Here is a 12,060-nt window from a genome sequence, read left to right on the forward strand (position 1 = left end):
AGACCAAGTTATTGAAACATCTTAAAAGGCGTAACATTTATACTAGCCCCTAAATCAGCCAAAGCATTTTCTACATTTAAATTACCAATGGGACAAGGAATAGTATAACTCCTTAGATCTTTAAGTTTGTTGGATAGTTTGTTTTGGAGAACGGTCAGGCAAACTGCATTAAGATCCACAATCAACGAGTCATCTAACTTCCATTTGTTTGTTAATAGCTTATTTAAAAATTTTACATACTTTGGCATCTACAAAAGAGCTTCAACAAACGGTAAGTTAATGTGTAATTCTTTTAAGAGCTGAAGAAATTTACCATATTGTTTGTTTGTGTGGTCTCTCTTCAATGTTGTTGGAAATGGAATTCAAGGTTTTTATTCTCTAACCACTTCCTTTTGCTCTTTCTTGCTTTTCTCAACCTTATCATTGTTCTCAATAGCTTCTAGCTTCAGTTTCTGTTCAAGCTCGACTAACCCTTCCACACTTAGAACAGTGAGTACGTGGAGTTTCTCCCTTGGGTTAGTTTCAGTATTGCTAGGTAGGCTACCTTGTAGTCTTTCTAAAACTAATTTTGCAAGCTGTCCAATTTGATTTTCAAGCCATTGAATCGATGCTTGCTGATTTTTCAAAGTTGTCTCAATGTTTTGAAATCGAGTTTCTAACACCGAAATAAATTTTTCCAACATCTCTTCAAGGTTCAGTTTCTTCCCTTGCTGATAAGGTTGCTGAAAACCCGAAGCAAGTTATGACCTTTGATTTCCTTGACCACCCCAAGAGAAATTTGGATGGTTCCTCCAACCTGCATTATAGTTATTTTTATAAAGGTTATTTTGAAGTCTAGAATTGCTACCCATAAAGTTAACTTGCTCATTCTCCATGATCGAACTGAAGGGTAAACATTCTGAATTAATCATCCCCACTCTATTTGCATCGTATTGTATCACCGGATTCACCTGCGTAGAAAAATTCAAACCATCAATTTTCTTATTCAGTGCTTCCACTTGGCTTGACAACATAACAACTGCATCTAGATTAAAAACATCGGTTGCTTTCATTAATTTTGTTCTCATGACTTGCCACTTATAACTATTCAGTGCCACCTCCTCAATAAACTCATAAGTTTCCTCAGGTGTTTTATTATTCAGTGTTCCACCAGCTGCTGCATCAATTAAAAGCCTAGTCGAATGATTCAAACCATTATAGTAGGTTTGAACTTGCAACCACAAAGGTAACCCATAATGAGGGCACCTTCTCAATAGATACTTAAATCTCTCACAAGCATCATATAATGTCTCCAAATCAATTTGGGTAAAAGAAGAGATGTTGTTCCCTAACTTAGTTGTTTTAGCCGGTGGGAAGTACTTCAATAGAAGCTTCTGGGTCATTTGAGCCCATGTAGTGATAGAACCTCGCGGTAAAGAAGTTAACCATTGTTTTTCCTTTCTCCTCAACGAGAATGGGAACAACCGTAAGCGTATGGCATCATCGGTGGCACCATTAATCTTGAAAGTGTCGCAAATCTCTAGAATGTTACCCAAATGAGTATTTGGATCTTCATATTACAAACCATCAAACTGAACATACGATTGTATCATCTGAATGGTGTTTGGCTTCAGTTCAGAATTGTTTGCAACAATAGTCGATCTCACAACACTCAATTCAACCCCAATCAGAGTGGGCTTGGCATAATCATACATAGTACGAGGAGTAGGACGCTCAATAACTTGCTAATTATTTTGATCATCTATTGTACTCTATTGATTTTTCCTTGCTTCTCTACTCTCTCTACGATTTTTGCGAGCATTTCTTTCAATCTCACTGTAAAAAAAATTATTGGTTCTGACGGGTTTCCTCTAATCATAAACCAAAAGAACTTGTTAGAATCAAACAAACGAAAATATTAGAATATAAAAATTAAATTAGCAATAAAAATATAAAGTAAACATAAAAATGGCTAAATTAATAGAAATAAAGTTTTTCTAATATTTCAGTCCCTAGAAACGGCGCTAAAAACTTGATGTCCACAAAACAAACTAAAAATCGACAAAGACAAGTGCACCTATCAATAAATAGTATAGCTATAGTGAGCTAAGATATCATTCCCACGAGTACTAAAAGTGCTAGTAATTACCATCTTTCTATTATTTAACCGAAAAATTGAAGTGATTGAATTAAACTAAAATTAACTAAATTAATTAACTAAGAACTCGACAAAGAACAAATCAGGAAAATAATCGAATAATAACCAAGAAGCGAAACAATACCCAGAAAAGAATCCACCTAGACTGCATATATCATTATCAATCTGAATTAAACAATTTATTCATTTAATGTCTTATTCCGTAGAAACCCCTAAATTATGCTAATATCTCTCTTCAAAACTAAAAACAACAGACTCTAGATTGATTAATTGAAATTTCTTTCTAATTAAAACCCTTCATATTGCATTAACTTGATTTATGTATTCCCCTATTAGATTTGACTCTAATTTGGTAGATTTATGTTGTCCTATTTCTAGGATTGCATGCAACTTCGCTCAATTATACTAGATCTACTCTTAAACAGGGTTTGTTTCTCCTCTGAATTAAGCACATCAAACATGAATTAATAATCCGAAAATATTAAATTAAGAATTAAGCACACATAACTGAGAACAAAATTCAAGTATTTATTGCGTAAAACAGAAATGAAAATCATAGGGTTCATCTCCCCTAAGTATTTAGAAAATGAGTTCATAATCGCGAATAAAAACATCTCAAAGACAGTATAACAACAAGAAATAGAGAAACTCATAATAAACTTTAAAGAAATTAAACGAATACCTTCAATCTTGGTGGAAATCTGCTTCAGGTCGGCTTCAATGGTGTTTTTCGAGTTGTTTTCTTCAATATTCTCTGTGTAACACCCCTTAACCTGCATCCGTCACCGGATTAGGGTTACAAGGTATTATTAGACATAGCACAAATCAAAACAGGCATTTACTGTCTTTCTTATTTCATAATTCAATCTTATCACTATACTTACATAAGAACATTTAATAATAATATAATATAATTTATAAATCTGAAATAGATGCAATTAGTTATAAAACATATAACTTTATTTAATTAACTAAAGTTCAATAAACCTCACAACTTAATATTCATATGCAATTCATGTTTTAAAAATTCTATTTAAAACATGTCAATGTCCATTATTTATTCACATTAACGAAATAACTAATGTGCAACAAATCAAGTAGTAGGCGCTTAATGTTTGTAATAATATTCAACTATATAACTCCAAATATTGACATTTACCTCCTGTAAACATGCTTTAATTAAAATCCTTACATTTCATGCATCGAATAAATACCAATCCAATTATCACATAGACTAACTATTAAACATATTATTTTTATAAATTTCTGAATCTGCACAAAGTCACATATATCAACCATGTTACAATAACTAGATTTAATTTGTTATTATATATATATATATGCACGACAATAATAATATAAAATATCCAAATATAATTTATACCATATTAAATCACATGTGTAATCATAATAATATAATAAACTACTAAGATAATCAAAAATATAAATATACTTTCCATAAATTATTATGCTCAGTAATATACCTAAATTTTTATCTAAACTTAAACGAAACCTATAATGAGACCTAACAATCAAGATCATAAATAACATACATATAAACTTACATTTGATCCATTTCCAAGGTTGCATATTCATATACACGATTTGACCATTTTCCAATTACCACATTTCAATACTAAATTAGACTTTGTATTTTCGGTTATGTATATACATATATATATTATGCTATAAAATAGAAATAATATTTATCATTATAGACCATTCTGTTTAAATAACAAAACATAATTCATAGTCCCATACATGTCCAAACTTTAAATTATTCAACTACCCAAATAGTAACCGATTATATAGTAGTTACCAACCGTTATATCATGTTTCAATTTATAAGTCCTATTCCATACTTACTTATTTGCTAAAACAAAACACACCATATATATATATCATTTATATATATATACATCTTCTAACCAATATCACATAACTTACCATTGCTTTTCTTAATTCATATAGCAAACATACTTAAACCATAATTCCATTAAAACCGAATATAGACAAGGAACTTAAGCCATTTTCGCATGGCTTTAGTACATACATTTTAAAATTTTAAATTAAAACCAAGGCTAACCTATACATGTCATAGTTCCAAAAGAGAATTTATCTTATCATATACCGTAGTTAGTCGATAGTATGATAGGCTTCACTGACAGATCCCTGAGCCCGTAACAACTTTAAAATCTATAAAATAAAGCAAACAAATATAAACACACAATAAGCTAATTGAAGCTTAGTAAGTCATAAGCATAAACACGTATAATAATTATGACTTGTAACATTGTATTAATAAATCTAAAATTCACATCATTCACAGAAATGAGATATCAGTCACTACAATATTAGACATTATTCACATATACAAAATACATGGCTGAATATGGCCTTTCAAAAACACATATAAACTTTTACCCTTGTCATCATAAATAATACTATAAACCAAATTAAATTTGTATACAATCATGATATTTCACAGCTTATATTCACATATCTTATATAATGTCAAGAAATCAACTCACCTCGTTTTCATATATACAATTAACTAACACATACCTGAACAGATAGTTCAATTTCACATTCGGTTTTCAGTTAACATTTCCCGTTGAACCGTTCGGAATTAAAAAGGATATGTGGATACTCAGAAAACTTGTACAATGCCAACGTCCAAGACATGGTCTTACATGTAATAACAGATCAATGCCACTATCCCAGACAGGGTCTTACACAAAAATACAAGTCGATGCCAACATCCCAGACGTCGTCTTACACGAGAACACATATCGAAAATCCTATGTCATGACATAAGTATCCTAGCTATTCCTAGGGTTCCTACGGGACTTTCGAATACTAAATCTCGAATGAATCGAACTTGGAATTTAATCTCCCAATCATAAATGCATTCGGAAATATCAAAGAAAAATTCATGATAAACTCATTCATAATATAGTATAAATATATATATATCATAATTTATCAACATTCATATGCTTATCGACTTACCTCGGATGTCTTCGACTGTTAAATCGGCTACTCGACCACTTTTGTCTTTCCCCGATCCAAATCCGATTTCTTTAATTCTTGATCTAAACATATTCAAATTAAGCTTATTTAAACACCATTCTATTCAATTTAGCCTAAAAACACATGAATGGGAAAATTATAATTTTGCCCCAAACATTTCACACTTTTTTACAATTTAATCCTTTTTGCTCAAAACACAAAATACACAAAATTTGACTACACTCCTTAAGGGCCGTCTAACAGCCCGATTTTGGGCCTAGTCGGAATAGTGGTTTCGGGACCACAAGGAAAAATTTATTTTTCTTATATTTTTATCGTCTACGATTTCACGGAATGATTTTGTGAAAATTTCGTTCGAAAATTTCGACGTTTGGGCACTCAATTTAGTCAAAAGGACTAAATTGTAAAAAGTGTAAAAGTTGAGTTCTATATGTTAGAGGTGTTCAATTGTTATGAAACTTTAAATTGGAGGTCCTTACATGGTAATTAGACCATTGGTTAAGTTGGTAGAAAAAAATGGGCATGAGATAAGTGAAATACGAAATTTTTAAGTTAGGGGCAATTTGGTAATCTAGTAATTAAAATGAATTAAAAGGGAAAAAGATGACAAATTGTGATAATCTTCTTAATTTGGACGAAATCAGCAAGGGGGGAAGCCATTTTTAGGGTTTTCAAGCTTCCAAGCTCCATAGTAAGTGATTCTAAGCCCCGTTTTTAATGTTCTTTACGTTTAGAGTCCCGGTAACTTGATTTTGCTTATTCTAGCAATAATTTAACCTAGGGTTTATATTTTGAAAAATACCCATAGGTGAAATGTGTTTATTTTGATGTTTTATGATAGAATATAAAGCTATAAATTATGTTAAACAACTTTTGCTAAGCGATTTTAAGTGAAAATGAGTAAAACGACATAATCGGTAAAAATACCTAATGTTCATAAATAAGTGTTAGAGTGGGAATTTGACATTACCATAGAAGGGAAAAATGTTCAGTATGTAATAAAACATAGGAATAAGATATGAATTTTAATTTTCGAGTTTTGGGGAAAAAGTGTAAATATACAAAAGTTTAGGGGCAAAATTATAATTTTTCCAAAGTTTGAGTTAAGGATTGTTTTGATGAATGTGCATGTTAAATAAGTCAAATTTTTTATTATAGTTCAAGAAAGAAGTGGAATCGACCTTGATTGGATAAAAGAAAAGATTAAACACTAAATTGTTAAATTTCTATATTGTTGCACCAAAGTAAGTTGTATGTAATTAATAAATTATTATAATTATTTTTTTATATTTCGTGACAATATATGCGAAAGGATTGGATATGAAATAGTTATATTAAAGTTAGAAATCTGAAATTGATAGTTGATTTGTTTAAAATCAGCTTGGTTTATGAATATAACAACTGCAAGTAATGGTTGAAGTGATTTAAATCGAATTATTAATTTGGTTATGGAGTGGAGTGGAAAGTTGATATTATGATGTGATATGGAGAAATTGTAAATTATTGGAAAGTAAGAGTCTTTGTGGAACTGTCGAAATGGTAAAGATTTGAATAAGGTATTGATGAACACGTGTGTAGTACTGTGTGAAGGCTACTACGTGTATCGATAAATAATTGTCACATGTCTAGTACTAAGTGAAGGCTACAATGTGTACCGAGAAGCTTTGGTCACGTGTGTAGTACTGTGTGAAGGCTACTACGTGAATCGATAAATGATGGTCACATGTGTAGTACTAAGTGAAGGCTACTATGTGTATCGAAAAGTTTTGGTCACGTGTGTAGTACTATGTGAAGGCTACTACGTGAATCGTAAAAACTTGATCACGTGTGTAGTACTATGTGAAAGCTACTACGTGAACCGTAAAACTTGATCACGTGTGTAGTACTATGTGGAGGCTACTACGTGTATTGAATGATAAAAGTAACATGGGTAGTACTGTGTGAAAAACCCCAAATATTTGTTGTTATATCGATATGTTCAGTGAGATATGAGTATGTGATTAGAACGTGATAAGTTGCGAAAGAGTGACTGAAGTGATGAAGTCTTATATTGTGTTATAAAATAAATGGTTATAGTGCTATGTGAATGAGGGATGTTGGAATAGAATAGATTTGGACAGTGACAGTGATGTTAGTTTGAAAAATCACCAAAAATTATATAAATTGAGTTAGTGGTTGAATAAGACATGAAATTAAATCTTAATGAGTTTACTTTCACATAAAATAGAAAGAATGGCCAAAGAAGTTATATATTTTGAGATACTGGAATTTTAGTGAGACTGGGTCAGAATGATTTTGAAATCCCCTGTTCTGACTTTGTAAAATCACTTAAAATTGTACAAAAATAGTTATGGTTTTAAATTTACACGGTTAAATTTCTCAATGAGTCTATTTTCAATAGAAACAAATGGAAGCATCATTTGAATTCTGTACAAAGAGATAATTAACTTTTAGTGAAGAGGGGTCAGAGCTGTCGAATAGTGAAATAGGGGAAGCTTTAAAGAATAAACTGTACTATTTGGCCAAACCAAAAATTCTTACAATTTTATGGTAAAAATATATGTGAGTCTAGTTTCAGGAAAAATTTATGGATCTTAATTTGGAGCTTTGTAGCTCCAGATAAAAATAATTTAGTTACTCTGACTCGAATAGACAGCTTTGAATATACATGTGAGTGAATAGTGAAATTGTAGTTAATGTTGTTTAAGTGTGTTATACACATTAAGGATGTGGAATAGAGAGGAGGAGGAGGAAAATTGGAAGAACATATGAATGATTTGTGTATAATTGGCCATATGCTCGTTTATAATCGACGAATGATTGAAAAGAAATGATGTTTATAATTATGCATTATTAGTTATGGATCATGTGAGAAAATAAAGTTTCATAGTATGTATGTATGGTATATTTGGTATATGATTTGGTATGAAGTAAGGCCATGAATGGTATATGGGGTAACTCATGTTGGTAATACAAATTGTGAATTTTATTTGATATGTTATTGTTTTGTGTGATATTCGTAGGAAATGGATGTGGAAAGAAAATGAAATACTAAATTCACACTTGAAGAGTAAAATGAGGAATGAGGATGACGAGTTGATTCGATGTTGTTATTTAAGCTTAAGTGATGTTTGCTTTGCACTACTAAGAATTTTATAAATGTGTTAATAAATGGTAAAATCGATAAACGTTGAGTTAAATAGTGAATATGTATTAGTATTGAACTTAATGATATTGAATTGTACGTGAATTAAATGGAAGTTTCTAGTGATATGTTTTGAATTAAAAGAATTATTGTGGTACTGAAATGTATATTGGGTTGAGAAATTTATTTGAATTGTGAACATGAGAAATTATGAATTAAACGAAATGGAAAAGAAGCATTGAATTACATGAGTAAGTATTGGGTCTCGTAGGCCCTATTTGTTATAATTATAATATTTTGAGTTATAATGTGAAGATTTATAAAAGAATGTTAACAATTTGGAAAACCTTAATTCGAATGAAATTTTGTAACTCGATTTAATACATTACAAGTGTATGTATTCTAGTAATGCTTCGTACCCTATTCCGGTGTTGAATACGGGTAAGGGGTGTTACAGGCCGAATCTTCCTAGTGTCTATACAACTCCATATTTTTCATTTATTTAGCATTTTAGTCCCTCAAAAATTTATTTTCACAATTTAACCCTAATTACTCAATTTCACCAAAAATTCAAAAACAAAACATGTTAATCTAACAAATATATTTCATATTTCACCTACTAACATCATATAACTCAAAGATTCATCAATGGCACATTTTAAAATCATCACAATTCACAAAATTAAGACATGGGTTTTGAAGAACACGAAGCAACGATCTCAAAAACGTAAAAATTATCAAAAACCGAACAAAACACATACCTAAATCAAAGGACACAAGGGCCGAACCTAGCTTTCTTCTTTTCTTTCTTTTTCTTTTTGATGTTTCGGCTATGGATGAACGTTTGCATGGTTCTTTTATTTTATGTTTTTTTTATTAACATTATATTAACATTATTATTTTACTAAGTTAACATTTACTAATTTATATATACAACATATAATATAAGGTCATTCTTGACCATTGCCATACACTAACTTATATAGTGGGCTAATTGCATCATAGAACCTCCAAATTATAAAGACAATAACAATTAGGCACTTTCATATTTAACCACTAAATTTCCATTTTACGCGATTAAGCCTTTTTTCTCAAATTAAGCACTCAAACAATAAAATTAATTCCCAAAACTTTCACACATGTAAATTCACACATAATAAATACAGAATAAAAATATTAAAATATTTTTCAGACTCAGATATATGGTCCCGAAACCACTGTTCTGATTTGGGCCAAAATCGGGCTGTTACACTCTGATAGCCCTCACTTCTCTTCTTATATTTGGTATATATAGGTCTTAGAATGCCCGAAAAACCTAAAAAAAAAATTTTTTTGCTTATTTGGAGTGCAAATCATGAAATCCACACAGTCTGGCACATGGCCATGTGGCATCTCGTGTGGCTCACACGACCGTGTGCCCAACCCATGTGGTTCCTGAAATCTACTCCAATTGTTTGATTTTAGCTTTATTTTCTCTTATTTTACTCCCAAACGCTCTCCTAAGTATAGAAATATGAATTTAAAGGGTTAGGAGCACAAATTTCACCATTTTGCATCAATTAGTCATCCAAAAATGCATTAACAACAAGATTAAAACATGTTACTTTTGACACTTATTAGGCATGTTGACCAAAGTTGATACGTTGACCAATTGTTGACTGGTCAAAAATATTAAAAATTATAAAAATTTGTAATAAATGTTAAAATTTTCTACACTTAGTGAGAAAACACATTCATTTTAGAATGTGACCCATTTCTCTAACATTATCATTTTTATTCATTTATGCTCATTTGATTCTTTATGCATTTCATTTTTTTGTTTCAACGAGCTAGCAGAGGGAACGATTGGACATATATAATTAGGGTTCAAATGATTTATAATTAAGTTTCAACATTTCTCTAATTAATTATAAACTCATTTAGTCACGAATTCCACAATAATATCATGATTGAGTTCTCCCTAATTACATACCATTACAAAAGCTACTCAATCAATGCTCATCCGATGACCTTATCATAAGTGTGTGACCCTCGTAGGATATCCTTAATCTCTTTGGGAGAAATTCGTTCTCCCAATATGATCCTATTTTATCTCATGGTAACCATTACATCTTCCTTCATGAAAAGTTAGTTACTATTAAATAGTAATTAAGTCATTTATCACAAAGACAAACGACCCATAACCACGTTTACTTTTCATTTATTATGTAATAACAATGAGAGGATATCATTTACCCATTTCTTAGGCATTCTTTAAGAAAAGATCATTGATCACTATGAATGAATGGCAGGGCAAATCTCCTTTGGCAAAACATAATAATGCAGTTGCTATGTACTCAACTCCACAAATATCTTTGTGCCAAAGTATAATTGCACTGCAATTCTCGCCTGCTAACAATAGCCGTACCTATAATCTTGCTAAAGAACCATAGGCTTTTCAACTAATTTAGGAAGCATATGAGTCTTAATGAAGTAATATATTTTGGATATGCCAAGGAAAGGAGTGGTTTATGCCAAATCAAACTTGTGAAGATTCCCCATATCAACCGCTTGCAGGAATTGTTGTCTTGATTACCTTATGCATTTGTTCGTTTTTTCCTTGCAAAAGTTTTACCATTTCCCCCACTTATATTGCAACATTTACTGTTAACAAAATAATTGAACAAGTTGCTTTTCAATCATTAGAAGTTAATGGAGAAAGACCCTTCCAAATAGTCGCATCATTAAATTTTACAAGAATAGAAAAAAAATTGACTCAAATTTGAATATGTGGTAATCATCAAATTCTGCCAACATTTTTTTTCGTCCATAGCACTAATCATAAAATTCATTTGATGCAAACTTCAGTTTACTCCAAGATTTTCATTCTATATAAATAAACAACAACAAATTAACGGAAAACAAAAGTCTACATACTACGCTATTCAGTTTTTGCTTGGGTTCTTCAGGAGAGGGAAAGCAAAAGAACTTGGTCACAGAATCAGAAAATAATTTAGAATTCATTATAGTAGCAAATATAAGATTATGCATTACCTTGTTAAAAAAGCTGTTCAAACTCTAGAATCTGGAGGCAAACTATGAGGAAAATTGTTGGTGTTCAAAGAGAAAAACAGGGAACAAGAAGAAATTGATACAAATTTATCTCATTGTCATTCCTGTAGGGAAAAAATAGCCACAGAAGACTATTGTGAAACAACTTGTATGCAAGGAAAATACTAAACTAGAAAATTTAAGAAGAAAGAAAAGCTGAACTCAGAATAACTGAAGTTGTTGTATTATTCACTCACAAAATGAAATAAACATAGGCTTATAAATAGCCGTTACACCATAACAAACTAACATAAAAAATGTGCAACACTATTGCATGAACATAACAAAAAATCAGAGAAATAAGGAAATAACAAACTAAGCACAGCACAGCCAAACCTAAATTTAGAAAAACTGACTTTGAATCATTCTCCAACACTCCCCCTTGATTCAAAGTTGCAGACACCAAGTTGAAGTCTGAAGTAAGCATGTTTTTCTCTAGGCAGAGACTTCGTTAGAATATCTGCCATTTGCTTATTTGTGTTGCAATATTTTAGAATAATTGACCCATCAGGCACAAGATCATGAATGAAGTGTACCCGAATATCTATATGCTTTGTTCTTCCATGAAAGGATGGATTTTTGGACATGGAAATCGTTGCTTGATTGTCATAGTAGATTTCAGTTGCTTCCTTGTGCTTCATATTAACATCAGCTA

At 31.0% G+C, this 12,060-nt stretch overlaps 1 protein-coding gene across 1 annotated transcript; it reads right to left on the bottom strand.

Moving 5' to 3' along the window:
- Nucleotides 1-371: 371 nt before the first annotated feature.
- On the bottom strand, nucleotides 372-1,694 carry LOC121218419 (uncharacterized). Its single transcript, XM_041095598.1, has 3 exons — nucleotides 1,565-1,694; nucleotides 861-1,519; nucleotides 372-722 (listed from the first exon to the last, which is right to left on the bottom strand). Exons 1-3 carry the CDS (start codon nucleotides 1,692-1,694, stop codon nucleotides 372-374), a joined length of 1,140 nt encoding a protein of 379 aa, XP_040951532.1.
- Between the last annotated feature and the right edge of the window lie 10,366 nt (nucleotides 1,695-12,060).

Source organism: Gossypium hirsutum, chromosome D06, assembly GCF_007990345.1.
Source record: "Gossypium hirsutum isolate 1008001.06 chromosome D06, Gossypium_hirsutum_v2.1, whole genome shotgun sequence".
NCBI lineage: Eukaryota > Viridiplantae > Streptophyta > Magnoliopsida > Malvales > Malvaceae > Gossypium > Gossypium hirsutum.

Bases quoted from the DNA above. Each gene is read 5' to 3' on its own strand.
- LOC121218419 (XM_041095598.1), bottom strand. From the start codon at position 1,694: ATGTATGATTATGCCAAGCCCACTCTGATTGGGGTTGAATTGAGTGTT. The intron at 1,520-1,564 runs GTTTGTAATATG...GTAACATTCTAG, and splicing joins ATCGTATGTTCAGTTTGATG to AGATTTGCGACACTTTCAAG. The intron at 723-860 runs GTTAACTTTATG...TCGGGTTTTCAG, and splicing joins CGATCATGGAGAATGAGCAA to CAACCTTATCAGCAAGGGAA.